Consider the following 16267-nt stretch of genomic DNA (forward strand, 5'->3'; position numbering starts at 1 on the left):
ACGGACCTTTTGCTCTATGTAAAAGATACTGTACAAGTAACTGTGTCTGACTTGTACGGCGATAAGTGTATTGCATATAATAGTGAGCAAATAATTGAATCAATAAATAAATGAATAAATACAGATTTATAAACAGATAAATAGAAATATTTTTCCGAAAGATAAACATTAGATTATTATCATGGCCTCTCTAAATACAATGTATCGGCTAGTGGGGTTACTGGAACGGTTCGTTCACTGTCCGCTTACAACCGTAAGAAGACACTATTTCATTAGCTCTGCTAGTCGTATCAATAGTTTAACAGTGATCAAGTCCCATATATAATACACAAATTAACCTCGTATGCCACAAACAAAGAAATTGACATCTTGATAACTTTCACTATAACTTTGTAAAAAATTTACAGACATAAGTGAATTGTTTAATGGTTCATAATCAAGTTAAAACGACTATATTTAATCATTTTCGAAACCATGTAATTTGCCAATAATACAGTGTTATGCCATTTTATGGACAGCAAACAAAACACAGCAGTTGTTAAACAACAGTTCAGCTTACACACTGGGTTGAATTTACAATATTGTCTAATTTATTTAAATTTTCATACCATCTAATTGTAAGGCTGCAAGAGATTTCCCTTTATATTTTGAAAGTTTCCCACTTTCTGCTGCTATCAGCAGCTTTGAAACCTTTCCGATTTCTATAGCTGCTTCTTGCAGCCTGTAAAAATCTTTATGTGTTTTGACTGTGTGCCCCAAATGGCTGGACACCCATTGGACCTCGCCATCATTGAGATCCATCAGCTGAAAGAAATAAGTATGAGCTGTTTATAAGAACAAGGGGCCTAATACTTTACTGGCCCTATGTATTTTAATAATTAATTTCCTACATGCATTTCTATAGGAAGTATAGTTTCACAAGCATCAAATATTGAAGTTTGGGGCCATGCAGTTCAGAAATGAGGCAGGGCGGTTTTTAACCCAAACGGGCAATGTTTAAACAATCTTTGTACAGGTATATTACATAATCCTACATGCAAAATATCAGAGCTTTGGACACTACAGTTTCATAGTTCTAAGAAGACTGTCATAGTGTTTTCTTTGTATATTTCCACTAGAAAAAATGACCCTCTGTATGGGGCCATTTTTAACCCCAGTGGCGTTAGTCTACATACTATTTATCAGAGCTATGGGCTGTGCAGTTTCAGTAAGATTTTCCTATACATTTCAATAGACATATGTCACTGTGGTGTGGCTATTGTTTGATCCCCAGGAGCATAGCAAATTCTGAGCAGTCATGGTAAATGTCCATTAGCTGAGTCTCCATATCAACTATCAAATCTCTGTGCCCCACAGTTTTAAAGCAGATTTAAAAGGTTTTCCTATATATTTCCATAGGAAACATGATTCCTGGGGTTGGACCATTTGTGTATAACTCTGATTACATGGGTCTACATGAAATTATCAGCTCTGAGCCATGCTGTTTCAGAGGAGAAGATGTTTCAAGATTGATATGTGACACATTAAGGGACTGAGTAAAGATATGCAAGGAACACACCTGACATACTGTTGCGATGTACTTCCTCAAAGAGTTGCAGTTTATCAACTCGGGTTTACTGCACTGGGCCTGTACTGCCTGGTCACGCAGACTTGTCCAGGTACTTAGGTGTCCATCTAATTGGTTGGCAAACACATACATGTTTGTATCTAGAATGCCACAAGCTGCTCTGGTGGCTATGAGTAGATTAATGGCGTCTACCATGTCTCGGTTCAGAAGAGTTGCCACCTTTTTGTCTTGCTTTCCTTGGGTATGGACTATATCCATCCTGAAATACAGAAATCAAAAGACCATGCTAACAAGAACCACTAATGATAGCCAAATATATTTTTTTCTTTTTGTTTGTTTTAATGCATTTGATCATATTCGCTTATGACTGGGCCTAAAAAATAAATTGTTTGGTTAGGGTAACATCCTTTTAAAAAATAGGTAGGGTAGGTAGGCTTTTTATTTTTATTATTTTTATTTTTTTTATTTTTTTATAAGGCTTTATATAAGAATGTAATATTCATCATTGGAGAATGGTGTTAAAGTTATCTTCTGTATAAGCATTTAAGGTTTTAAACTACATATTGAAAAGCAATTATAAAATATATATATTTTTTATTATTTTTTTATTTTTATTTTTTTCATTTTTTTTTCAAATACATATAAACAGGCAAAATGCAGATTATAAACTTTTTTTCCTTCCTGAATAATTTTATTTGAATTTCAGCATTCTTTCAGTTCATGTTGTTTATCAATTATCATTAATACTGTACAAAACCAGTACTGGGTGTAATAACTTGCTTATCACATTTGTGATGTTGCTACAAGATTGACATCAACCACCTAAGTATATCCTGAATTGTCTTTGGCTATCCAATTACAAACACATCTCAGTGTGACAACCTTTACAATAGACATCTTATATGCCGAAATGAGCAGAGCTTGAAAACAACCAACAATCCGTAGCAATTGCAGCTCTTTTGTCTAAGAAACATAAACTCTGTGGTTTATAAATATGATACTGAACAATTTTACATTGCTTATCAATAATGCATTGACACAACAACTAATAACCTACCATCAATTTTTGCCTCCATATAGGCCGACTCTTCACTGCTTGAGTGTGGCTCCACTGGCAACTCCTTGCATGTCACCTGCACCTGTTCTGGCACAGCTGGTACATCTTTGCTGGTGTATGTCACTGCTGGCTCCCTGTTTGCTTCGAGTAATTTTTCATATTTCTCCTGAAACACAAATACTTTAGTTCAAATGTTATTGGACCAAAAACTACATTGCAGGAACCATTATTATTTTCTCATAGAATTAAACAAGATGTGTTTGTAAAACACTATGCTCCTGGTGAACTTGGCCATTGACCTAGTATTTTTACTAAGAAGACCCATATTTATACTTATCGGAGATATCGTTCATACAAATAACCCGATCAACAGAAACTATTCCATTTTTGTGAGGAAAAAACATCTGTCCAAGAGACTAGTTTTTGACCCTAGATGACACACTTTATCATCTAAGATTTTATGTTCACAAATATTTTAAAGTTAATAAAAATAAAACAAGAGCTGTCACAGTATGTGACGAATGCCCCCGAATGTGACATTGACCTATGAACAAGGTCAGTACAAGAAAAGTTAAAGATCAAACAAATACATATGGCAAGTTATTTTAAATTGCCTCTGAACATAAAAAATACCACCCATACTTGACAGCATACATTCTTATGTCCTTATCAGAAAAAAGTTACAGCCCGGACACAACAACCAATACCGGGACTTGCACTAAGTGTATCTTTCACCTTAGAGGTAGGGACATGTGTCTTGCACGTGACACGTCGTCTTGGTATGTCGAACACATGAGGCAAGTTATTTTAAAATCTGTCCATACAAGAAAAAGTTACAGCCCGGCCACAACAACAAATACTCTGTGTCCTTATATGCAGCACTGCATTGTCAATAAACACCTAAGTGTGACCTTGACCTTAGAGGTAGGGACACGGTTCTTGCACATAACACGTCGTCTTGGTATGCCGAACACATGTGGCAAGTTATTTTATAATATGTTCATACAAGGGAAAGTTACAGCCCGGACACGAGTTATTGAGCCGGACACATGGACGGACGGACGGTGCGATTTTAATATGCCCACCTTCGGGGGGGGGAAAGAGAAAAATATGGTAGATATTAAATTCATGATTGGGATGTTTGTTTATAAAAGAGCAATGGAATTTAGTTGTTGACTGAATTGATAGGTTTGGTAAACATAGACTTTTTGCATTCATGCATTAAATCACTGGGGTTTCCAATTACACCCTAACAATCTCTATCTGCCTTCTGAGAAATCAAAAAAAAATCTGCCAAAATAATTATCTTATTACCTTCTTTCAACTGCTGCAGCATAAGAAAGTCGACCGTTTCAAAGCCATCATCACAAGAACTACTGTCTACTCGATCATCAGTACATGGATCTGCGTTATCCTCCCAGAACAGACTTTCAACTATATCAGGAAATGTCACTTGGTCATCAACAGCTGTAACTGGAGAGGATTGTTCCACATTGGTCTCAAGTGTGTCACCATCCGTGCTGGAAGTCTGATGTACTGTGTTTGTGTCAGATGCATCAGGTGTGTTATCTTGGAAGGAAGGACTTTCAACTCTGGCTGTACATGTCAGTTGGTCTTCAACATCTGTAACTGGAGAGGATTGTTCCACAATGGTTTCAAGTGTGTCACCATCGGTGCTGGAAGTCTGATGTATGGTGTTTGTGTCAAATGCATCAGTTGTGTTATCTTGGAAGGAAGGACTTTCAACTATTCCAGGAAATGTCACTTGGTCTTTAACAGCTGTAACTGAAAAGAATAGTTCCACATTGGTCTCAAGTGTGTCACCATCCGTGCTGGAAGTCTGATGTACGGTGTTTGTGTCAGACGCATCAGGTGTGTTATCTCGGAAGGAAGGACTTTCAACTCTGGCTGTACATGTCAGTTGGTCTTCAACAGCAGTAACTGAAGAGGATTGTTCCACATTGGTCTCAAGTGTGTCACCATCCGTGCTGGAAGTCTGATGTACGGTGTTTGTGTCAGACGTACCCTGTGTGTTATCTTGAAAGGAAGGACTTTCAACTATATCAGGAAATGTTACTTGCTTTTCAACAGCTGTAACTGGAGAGGATTGTTCCACATTGGTCTCAAGTGTGTCAACATCCTTTCTGGAAGTATGATGTACGGTGTTTGTGTCAGACGCATCAGGTGTGTTATCTTGGAAGGAAGGACTTTCAACTATATCAGGAAATGTCACTTGGTCTTCAACAGCCGTAACTGGAGAGGATTGTTCCACATTGGTCTCAAGTGTGTCCCCTTCAGTGCTGGAAGTCTGATGTACGGTATTTGTGTCAGACGCATCAGGTGTGTTATCTTGGAAGGAAGGACTTTCAACTCTGGCTGTTCATGTCAGTTGGTCTTCAACAGCTGTAACTGGAGAGGATTGTTCCACATTGGTCTCAAGTGTGTCACCATGTGTGCTGGAAGTCTGATGTACGGTGTTTGTGTCAGATGCATCAGGTGTGTTATCTTGGAAGGAAGGACTTTCAACTCTGGCCGTACATGTCAGTTGGTCTTCAACAGCCTTAACTGTAGAGCTTTGTTCCAAATTGGTCTTAAGTGTGTCACCATCTGTGCTGGAAGTCTGATGTACGGTGTTTGTGTCAGACGCATCAGGTGTGTTATCTTGGAAGGAAGGACTTTCAACTCTGGCTGTACATGTCAGTTGGTCTTCAACAGCTGTAACTGGAGAGGATTATTCCACATTGGTCTCAAGTGTGTCAACATCCGTGCTGGAAGTCTGATGTACGGTGTTTGTGTCAAATGCATCAGTTGTGTTATCTTGGAAGGAAGGACTTTCAACTATATCAGGAAATGTCATTTGGTCTTTAACAGCTGTAACTGAAAAGGATAGTTCCACATTGGTCTCAAGTGTGTCACCATCTGTGCTGGAAGTCTGATGTACGGTGTTTGTGTCAGACGCATCAGGTGTGTTATCTTGGAAGGAAGGACTTTCAACTCTGGCTGTACATGTCAGTTGGTCTTCAACAGCAGTAACTGAAGAGGATTGTTCCACATTGGTCTCAAGTGTGTCACCATCCGTGCTGGAAGTCTGATGTACGGTGTTTGTGTCAGACGCATCAGTTGTGTTATCTTGGAAGGAAGGACTTTCAACACTGGCTGTACATGTCAGTTGGTCTTCAACAGCTGTAACTGGAGAGGATTGTTCCACATTGGTCTCAAGTGTGTCACCGTCGGTGCTGGAAGTCTGATGTACGGTGTTTGTGTCAGACGTACCCTGTGTGTTATCTTGAAAGGAAGGACTTTCAACTATATCAGGAAATGTTACTTGCTTTTCAAAGGTGTAACTGGAGAGGATTGTTCCACATTGGTCTCAAGTGTGTCTACATCCTTTCTGGAAGTATGATGTACGGTGTTTGTGTCAGACGCATCAGGTGTGTTATCTTGGAAGGAAGGACTTTCAACTATATCAGGAAATGTCACTTGCTCTTCAACAGCCGTAACTGGAGAGGCTTGTTCCACATTGGTCTCAAGTGTGTCCCCTTCAGTTCTGGAAGTCTGATGTACGGTATTTGTGTCAGACGCATCAGGTGTGTTATCTTGGAAGGAAGGACTTTCAACTCTGGCTGTACATGTCAGTTGGTCTTCAACAGCTGTAACTGGAGAGGATTGTTCAACATTGGTCTCAAGTGTGTCACCATCCGTGCTGGAAGTCTGATGTACGGTATTTGTGTCAGACGCATCAGGTGTGTTATCTTGGAAGGAAGGACTTTCAACTCTGGCTGTTCATGTCAGTTGGTCTTCAACAGCTGTAACTGGAGAGGATTGTTCCACATTGGTCTCAAGTGTGTCACCATGTGTGCTGGAAGTCTGATGTACGGTGTTTGTGTCAGATGCATCAGGTGTGTTATCTTGGAAGGAAGGACTTTCAACTCTGGCCGTACATGTCAGTTGGTCTTCAACAGCCTTAACTGTAGAGCTTTGTTCCAAATTGGTCTTAAGAGTGTCACCATCTGTGCTGGAAGTCTGATGTACGGTGTTTGTGTCAGACGCATCAGGTGTGTTATCTTGGAAGGAAGGACTTTCAACTCTGGCTGTACATGTCAGTTGGTCTTCAACAGCTGTAACTGGAGAGGATTATTCCACATTGGTCTCAAGTGTGTCAACATCCGTGCTGGAAGTCTGATGTACGGTGTTTGTGTCAAATGCATCAGTTGTGTTATCTTGGAAGGAAGGACTTTCAACTATATCAGGAAATGTCACTTGGTCTTTAACAGCTGTAACTGAAAAGGATAGTTCCACATTGGTCTCAAGTGTGTCACCATCTGTGCTGGAAGTCTGATGTACGGTGTTTGTGTCAGACGCATCAGGTGTGTTATCTTGGAAGGAAGGACTTTCAACTCTGGCTGTACATGTCAGTTGGTCTTCAACAGCAGTAACTGAAGAGGATTGTTCCACATTGGTCTCAAGTGTGTCTCCATCCGTGCTGGAAGTCTGATGTACGGTGTTTATGTCAGACGCATCAGTTGTGTTATCTTGGAAGGAAGGACTTTCAACACTGGCTGTACATGTCAGTTGGTCTTCAACAGCTGTAACTGGAGAGGATTGTTCCACATTGGTCTCAAGTGTGTCACCGTCGGTGCTGGAAGTCTGATGTACGGTGTTTGTGTCAGACGTACCCTGTGTGTTATCTTGAAAGGAAGGACTTTCAACTATATCAGGAAATGTTACTTGCTCTTCAACAGCCGTAACTGGAGAGGATTGTTCCACATTGGTCTCAAGTGTGTCCCCTTCAGTGCTGGAAGTCTGATGTACGGTATTTGTGTCAGACGCATCAGGTGTGTTATCTTGGAAGGAAGGACTTTCAACTCTGGCTGTACATGTCAGTTGGTCTTCAACAGCTGTAACTGGAGAGGATTGTTCAACATTGGTCTCAAGTGTGTCACCATCCGTGCTGGAAGTCTGATGTACGGTGTTTGTGTCAGACGCATCAGTTGTGTTATCTTGGAAGGAAGGACTTTCAACACTGGCTGTACATGTCAGTTTGTCTTCAACAGCTGTAACTGGAGAGGATTGTTCCACATTGGTCTCAAGTGTGTCACCGTCGGTGCTGGAAGTCTGATGTACGGTGTTTGTGTCAGACGTACCCTGTGTGTTATCTTGAAAGGAAGGACTTTCAACTATATCAGGAAATGTTACTTGCTTTTCAACAGCTGTAACTGGAGAGGATTGTTCCACATTGGTCTCAAGTGTGTCAAAATCCTTTCTGGAAGTATGATGTACGGTGTTTGTGTCAGACGCATCAGGTGTGTTATCTTGGAAGGAAGGACTTTCAACTATATCAGGAAATGTCACTTGGTCTTCAACAGCCGTAACTGGAGAGGATTGTTCCACATTGGTCTCAAGTGTGTCCCCTTCAGTTCTGGAAGTCTGATGTACGGTATTTGTGTCAGACGCATCAGGTGTGTTATCTTGGAAGGAAGGACTTTCAATTCTGGCTGTACATGTCAGTTGGTCTTCAACAGCTGTAACTGGAGAGGATTGTTCAACATTGGTCTCAAGTGTGTCACCATCCGTGCTGGAAGTCTGATGTACGGTATTTGTGTCAGACGCATCAGGTGTGTTATCTTGGAAGGAAGGACTTTCAACTCTGGCTGTTCATGTCAGTTGGTCTTCAACAGCTGTAACTGGAGAGGATTGTTCCACATTGGTCTCAAGTGTGTCACCATGTGTGCTGGAAGTCTGATGTCCGGTGTTTGTGTCAGATACATCAGGTGTGTTATCTTGGAAGGAAGGACTTTCAACTCTGGCCGTACATGTCAGTTGGTCTTCAACAGCCTTAACTGTAGAGCTTTGTTCCAAATTGGTCTTAAGAGTGTCACCATCTGTGCTGGAAGTCTGATGTACGGTGTTTGTGTCAGACGCATCAGGTGTGTTATCTTGGAAGGAAGGACTTTCAACTCTGGCTGTACATGTCAGTTGGTCTTCAACAGCTGTAACTGGAGAGGATTATTCCACATTGGTCTCAAGTGTGTCAACATCCGTGCTGGAAGTCTGATGTACGGTGTTTGTGTCAAATGCATCAGTTGTGTTATCTTGGAAGGAAGGACTTTCAACTATATCAGGAAATGTCACTTGGTCTTTAACAGCTGTAACTGAAAAGGATAGTTCCACATTGGTCTCAAGTGTGTCACCATCTGTGCTGGAAGTCTGATGTACGGTGTTTGTGTCAGACGCATCAGGTGTGTTATCTTGGAAGGAAGGACTTTCAACTCTGGCTGTACATGTCAGTTGGTCTTCAACAGCTGTAACTGGAGAGGATTATTCCACATTGGTCTCAAGTGTGTCAACATCCGTGCTGGAAGTCTGATGTACGGTGTTTGTGTCAAATGCATCAGTTGTGTTATCTTGGAAGGAAGGACTTTCAACTATATCAGGAAATGTCATTTGGTCTTTAACAGCTGTAACTGAAAAGGATAGTTCCACATTGGTCTCAAGTGTGTCACCATCTGTGCTGGAAGTCTGATGTACGGTGTTTGTGTCAGACGCATCAGGTGTGTTATCTTGGAAGGAAGGACTTTCAACTCTGGCTGTACATGTCAGTTGGTCTTCAACAGCAGTAACTGAAGAGGATTGTTCCACATTGGTCTCAAGTGTGTCACCATCCGTGCTGGAAGTCTGATGTACGGTGTTTGTGTCAGACGCATCAGTTGTGTTATCTTGGAAGGAAGGACTTTCAACACTGGCTGTACATGTCAGTTGGTCTTCAACAGCTGTAACTGGAGAGGATTGTTCCACATTGGTCTCAAGTGTGTCACCGTCGGTGCTGGAAGTCTGATGTACGGTGTTTGTGTCAGACGTACCCTGTGTGTTATCTTGAAAGGAAGGACTTTCAACTATATCAGGAAATGTTACTTGCTTTTCAAAGGTGTAACTGGAGAGGATTGTTCCACATTGGTCTCAAGTGTGTCTACATCCTTTCTGGAAGTATGATGTACGGTGTTTGTGTCAGACGCATCAGGTGTGTTATCTTGGAAGGAAGGACTTTCAACTATATCAGGAAATGTCACTTGCTCTTCAACAGCCGTAACTGGAGAGGCTTGTTCCACATTGGTCTCAAGTGTGTCCCCTTCAGTTCTGGAAGTCTGATGTACGGTATTTGTGTCAGACGCATCAGGTGTGTTATCTTGGAAGGAAGGACTTTCAACTCTGGCTGTACATGTCAGTTGGTCTTCAACAGCTGTAACTGGAGAGGATTGTTCAACATTGGTCTCAAGTGTGTCACCATCCGTGCTGGAAGTCTGATGTACGGTATTTGTGTCAGACGCATCAGGTGTGTTATCTTGGAAGGAAGGACTTTCAACTCTGGCTGTTCATGTCAGTTGGTCTTCAACAGCTGTAACTGGAGAGGATTGTTCCACATTGGTCTCAAGTGTGTCACCATGTGTGCTGGAAGTCTGATGTACGGTGTTTGTGTCAGATGCATCAGGTGTGTTATCTTGGAAGGAAGGACTTTCAACTCTGGCCGTACATGTCAGTTGGTCTTCAACAGCCTTAACTGTAGAGCTTTGTTCCAAATTGGTCTTAAGAGTGTCACCATCTGTGCTGGAAGTCTGATGTACGGTGTTTGTGTCAGACGCATCAGGTGTGTTATCTTGGAAGGAAGGACTTTCAACTCTGGCTGTACATGTCAGTTGGTCTTCAACAGCTGTAACTGGAGAGGATTATTCCACATTGGTCTCAAGTGTGTCAACATCCGTGCTGGAAGTCTGATGTACGGTGTTTGTGTCAAATGCATCAGTTGTGTTATCTTGGAAGGAAGGACTTTGAACTATATCAGGAAATGTCACTTGGTCTTTAACAGCTGTAACTGAAAAGGATAGTTCCACATTGGTCTCAAGTGTGTCACCATCTGTGCTGGAAGTCTGATGTACGGTGTTTGTGTCAGACGCATCAGGTGTGTTATCTTGGAAGGAAGGACTTTCAACTCTGGCTGTACATGTCAGTTGGTCTTCAACAGCAGTAACTGAAGAGGATTGTTCCACATTGGTCTCAAGTGTGTCTCCATCCGTGCTGGAAGTCTGATGTACGGTGTTTATGTCAGACGCATCAGTTGTGTTATCTTGGAAGGAAGGACTTTCAACACTGGCTGTACATGTCAGTTGGTCTTCAACAGCTGTAACTGGAGAGGATTGTTCCACATTGGTCTCAAGTGTGTCACCGTCGGTGCTGGAAGTCTGATGTACGGTGTTTGTGTCAGACGTACCCTGTGTGTTATCTTGAAAGGAAGGACTTTCAACTATATCAGGAAATGTTACTTGCTCTTCAACAGCCGTAACTGGAGAGGATTGTTCCACATTGGTCTCAAGTGTGTCCCCTTCAGTGCTGGAAGTCTGATGTACGGTATTTGTGTCAGACGCATCAGGTGTGTTATCTTGGAAGGAAGGACTTTCAACTCTGGCTGTACATGTCAGTTGGTCTTCAACAGCTGTAACTGGAGAGGATTGTTCAACATTGGTCTCAAGTGTGTCACCATCCGTGCTGGAAGTCTGATGTACGGTGTTTGTGTCAGACGCATCAGTTGTGTTATCTTGGAAGGAAGGACTTTCAACACTGGCTGTACATGTCAGTTTGTCTTCAACAGCTGTAACTGGAGAGGATTGTTCCACATTGGTCTCAAGTGTGTCACCGTCGGTGCTGGAAGTCTGATGTACGGTGTTTGTGTCAGACGTACCCTGTGTGTTATCTTGAAAGGAAGGACTTTCAACTATATCAGGAAATGTTACTTGCTTTTCAACAGCTGTAACTGGAGAGGATTGTTCCACATTGGTCTCAAGTGTGTCAAAATCCTTTCTGGAAGTATGATGTACGGTGTTTGTGTCAGACGCATCAGGTGTGTTATCTTGGAAGGAAGGACTTTCAACTATATCAGGAAATGTCACTTGGTCTTCAACAGCCGTAACTGGAGAGGATTGTTCCACATTGGTCTCAAGTGTGTCCCCTTCAGTTCTGGAAGTCTGATGTACGGTATTTGTGTCAGACGCATCAGGTGTGTTATCTTGGAAGGAAGGACTTTCAATTCTGGCTGTACATGTCAGTTGGTCTTCAACAGCTGTAACTGGAGAGGATTGTTCAACATTGGTCTCAAGTGTGTCACCATCCGTGCTGGAAGTCTGATGTACGGTATTTGTGTCAGACGCATCAGGTGTGTTATCTTGGAAGGAAGGACTTTCAACTCTGGCTGTTCATGTCAGTTGGTCTTCAACAGCTGTAACTGGAGAGGATTGTTCCACATTGGTCTCAAGTGTGTCACCATGTGTGCTGGAAGTCTGATGTCCGGTGTTTGTGTCAGATACATCAGGTGTGTTATCTTGGAAGGAAGGACTTTCAACTCTGGCCGTACATGTCAGTTGGTCTTCAACAGCCTTAACTGTAGAGCTTTGTTCCAAATTGGTCTTAAGAGTGTCACCATCTGTGCTGGAAGTCTGATGTACGGTGTTTGTGTCAGACGCATCAGGTGTGTTATCTTGGAAGGAAGGACTTTCAACTCTGGCTGTACATGTCAGTTGGTCTTCAACAGCTGTAACTGGAGAGGATTATTCCACATTGGTCTCAAGTGTGTCAACATCCGTGCTGGAAGTCTGATGTACGGTGTTTGTGTCAAATGCATCAGTTGTGTTATCTTGGAAGGAAGGACTTTCAACTATATCAGGAAATGTCACTTGGTCTTTAACAGCTGTAACTGAAAAGGATAGTTCCACATTGGTCTCAAGTGTGTCACCATCTGTGCTGGAAGTCTGATGTACGGTGTTTGTGTCAGACGCATCAGGTGTGTTATCTTGGAATGAAGGACTTTCAACTCTGGCTGTACATGTCAGTTGGTCTTCAACAGCAGTAACTGAAGAGGATTGTTCCACATTGGTCTCAAGTGTGTCTCCATCCGTGCTGGAAGTCTGATGTACGGTGTTTATGTCAGACGCATCAGTTGTGTTATCTTGGAAGGAAGGACTTTCAACACTGGCTGTACATGTCAGTTGGTCTTCAACAGCTGTAACTGGAGAGGATTGTTCCACATTGGTCTCAAGTGTGTCACCGTCGGTGCTGGAAGTCTGATGTACGGTGTTTGTGTCAGACGTACCCTGTGTGTTATCTTGAAAGGAAGGACTTTCAACTATATCAGGAAATGTTACTTGCTCTTCAACAGCCGTAACTGGAGAGGATTGTTCCACATTGGTCTCAAGTGTGTCCCCTTCAGTGCTGGAAGTCTGATGTACGGTATTTGTGTCAGACGCATCAGGTGTGTTATCTTGGAAGGAAGGACTTTCAACTCTGGCTGTACATGTCAGTTGGTCTTCAACATCTGTAACTGGAGAGGATTGTTCAACATTGGTCTCAAGTGTGTCACCATCCGTGCTGGAAGTCTGATGTACGGTGTTTGTGTCAGACGCATCAGTTGTGTTATCTTGGAAGGAAGGACTTTCAACACTGGCTGTACATGTCAGTTTGTCTTCAACAGCTGTAACTGGAGAGGATTGTTCCACATTGGTCTCAAGTGTGTCACCGTCGGTGCTGGAAGTCTGATGTACGGTGTTTGTGTCAGACGTACCCTGTGTGTTATCTTGAAAGGAAGGACTTTCAACTATATCAGGAAATGTTACTTGCTTTTCAACAGCTGTAACTGGAGAGGATTGTTCCACATTGGTCTCAAGTGTGTCAAAATCCTTTCTGGAAGTATGATGTACGGTGTTTGTGTCAGACGCATCAGGTGTGTTATCTTGGAAGGAAGGACTTTCAACTATATCAGGAAATGTCACTTGGTCTTCAACAGCCGTAACTGGAGAGGATTGTTCCACATTGGTCTCAAGTGTGTCCCCTTCAGTGCTGGAAGTCTGATGTACGGTATTTGTGTCAGACGCATCAGGTGTGTTATCTTGGAAGGAAGGACTTTCAACTCTGGCTGTACATGTCAGTTGGTCTTCAACAGCTGTAACTGGAGAGGATTGTTCCACATTGGTCTCAAGTGTGTCACCATGTGTGCTGGAAGTCTGATGTACGGTGTTTGTGTCAGACGCGTCAGGTGTGTTATCTTGGAAGGAATGACTTTCAACTCTGGCTGTACATGTCAGTTGGTCTTCAGCAGCTGTAACTGGAGAGGATTGTTACACATTGGTCTCATCTAAGTCACTGTTGATACTGTGACCTGAAATCAAACAACAAATATGATGAGCTATATAATAGACCATTAAAATAGTATAGCCCTCCTTATTCTTCGAATAGTCAAGCTAAAAAACAGCTGTGACAGTGTCATAAGTGTAAATGAACAAGGGAGAATAATTATGAGGATTCAATAGGGATATGTTTACTATGAATGCATGAACATGCCATAAAATGGACTTAGATAAGGTACATGGACGTGTTTCAACAATACAAAGCAAATATTGTGCGCATTTTTTTCCCTTTAAAGAAAGCACCCTCCCCTTTTTCATTTCTGGCTTAAACACTATCTGTGTAAGTTTAGTTTAAATCCATTCATAATTTCTAAATTCATAGAGAAATACCCCTTGTATTTATTGATAATCATTATAAAGGCCATAGCCTTGACCTTTGCACTAAGAAGCCAAATGTTGTGCACGTCATAACATAATGTCGACATTCTAATGGTGAAGGACACAACTTTCCAGTTTTTAAGGAGAGGATACATTATTCAACAGGACCTACTTCTGATCACTTCTAATAAAGCTTAGGTACAGCAGCCCTAAGTATAGCATAGTCTTGTATTACAGAATTGTCAAAGTTCATGTTAAAGTTGCACTCTCACAGATTGAATGTTTTGACAACTGTTTTTTTTGTCTTGGAATGAGCCAGTTTTTGCGAAAATCCATGGAAACCAGTTATATAAGACTGCTGACAAAAATTAGATCGCAGATTTTTATATTTAAGTTCAAAAATTGATGTTTTGTGCAATTTTCATTAACCGTTAGTAACGGTTTAAGCGGTAAAACATTAATTTTCGAACTTAAATATAAAAATCTGCGATCTAATTTTTGTCAGCAGTCTTATATATTTGGTTTACAGATATTTAGGCAAAAATTTGCTCTTTCCAAGACGAAAAATAAAAAAAAGTTGTAAAAATGGTAGATCTGTAAGAGTGCAGCTTTAATAGGGATTATCAACAGCTATTCATGTTTCAAAACACCTGAATGCATAATTTGAGTTATATTGCTCAAGTATTTTTCATATTTCATGTAACTATGATTTAACAATTGACTACTGAGGAATATCATTCCCAGAGTCAAAAGGGATCATCCCTTATGAATGGCATTATTTATCGACCCTGTGACCATGAGCTCCTGTACCAACCACTGCATCAATGGGGAACAACTACTAACTATGGGTTAGATTTAAGATGGATAAAACTGTTCCAGATCTTACAAAAAGTTCAAAACTGTATTCCAAAAATCATAGAAACAATGGCATCTGAAAATAATTACAGTTAAATTCCACCATTTAGACCACCTTAACATTGAGACAATCCTTGATTGTAAAACTAAAAAAAAATAGTATTTTCTTAATAAAATGGTCTCAGTAATGAGGCCAGTTCACTAATCAAACTTTAATCTAGTATGAATGGTAATCTTATTGTTGGAACTAATAACAAAACTAGATAATGCTCAACAATTCAGTGTTTGTCCCAAACTAAACTAACAAAATGGACACCGGAACAAACAAGTCAGTCAGTCATTGAAAACAACCTTCTGGCTTTGCTTTATGACCTGAACATCTGTTAAAAGCTTTGAAACTATCTGATGCATTTATTTGCAGGTCAAACTTGAACACGATTTGGTAAAACCTGCCCTATGACCTAACTCTCATCACCCCCAATAGCAATGTGCATTTTTTAAAAGCCCAGCTCTGATAGTTACCAAACTATAACAGATGCTGTCGAGCCATCAACCAAAAATGCTGATTGGAATATAACAGTCAAGATAAATTGCTTTGATTGAAAAATATTTGTTCCTTCTGTCATAGAATACATCTATATACCAGACATTTTTTATTTAAATTTACAGTATTTCTTTCTAAAATGTTCTAGATTCAATCATACACTAAAAAAAATGCATGAGCAAGAGGGCCATGGGGACCCTTTAAATATCAATAATCCATTTATAAGAAAGGTGTTTAAGTGAAACTTTTATTGTTTACAGAAATGATATAACAATTCACTTTAATTGGTTTTAGGAAGCATTCAAGCTTCCAGCAAGTTAAACCTTTCGTAGTAAGATTTTATTTAAAGTAAGTGGATACAAATATTTTTCATTGGCAAACATTGGCATTGACATTGAATACCTTTGAGGCAGTTTTTAGATGATGACCATTCAGTATGGGTATAGTAGGTACAGTTTTTGATCATGTTCAAATGATAACTGATCTTGCAGATAAACATGATCCTCTAACCAGCAGGAAATATGTAAATATAATGTAATTTTAATGACCAATATGAGTTGTGACCATGACCTTCAACCTCAATATGAATAGGGGTCATCTACTGGTCACCTCAAATCTAAATGTCCAGTTTGAGGGCCATAGGTGCAGGCATTGTCGAGCTATCACAGACATGATTTTTGTGTTCAAGGTCACTGTAACTC

At 40.8% G+C, this 16267-nt stretch overlaps 1 protein-coding gene across 1 annotated transcript; it reads right to left on the reverse strand.

The window, feature by feature from the left end:
* Nucleotides 1–1815: 1815 nt before the first annotated feature.
* On the reverse strand, nucleotides 1816–13797 carry LOC128241179 (mucin-4-like). Its single transcript, XM_052958141.1, has 17 exons — nucleotides 13785–13797; nucleotides 12403–13734; nucleotides 12025–12207; nucleotides 10531–11862; nucleotides 10063–10335; nucleotides 9537–9963; nucleotides 9128–9447; nucleotides 8816–8932; nucleotides 8438–8620; nucleotides 6944–8275; nucleotides 6476–6748; nucleotides 5950–6376; nucleotides 5541–5860; nucleotides 5163–5345; nucleotides 3939–5000; nucleotides 2625–2804; nucleotides 1816–1826 (listed from the first exon to the last, which is right to left on the reverse strand). The coding sequence occupies exons 1-17, from the start codon at nucleotides 13795–13797 to the stop codon at nucleotides 1816–1818; spliced, it is 7968 nt and encodes a 2655-aa protein (XP_052814101.1).
* Between the last annotated feature and the right edge of the window lie 2470 nt (nucleotides 13798–16267).

The sequence above is a fragment of the Mya arenaria genome, chromosome 7 (genome assembly GCF_026914265.1).
Source record: "Mya arenaria isolate MELC-2E11 chromosome 7, ASM2691426v1".
Classification (NCBI taxonomy): Eukaryota; Metazoa; Mollusca; class Bivalvia; order Myida; family Myidae; genus Mya; species Mya arenaria.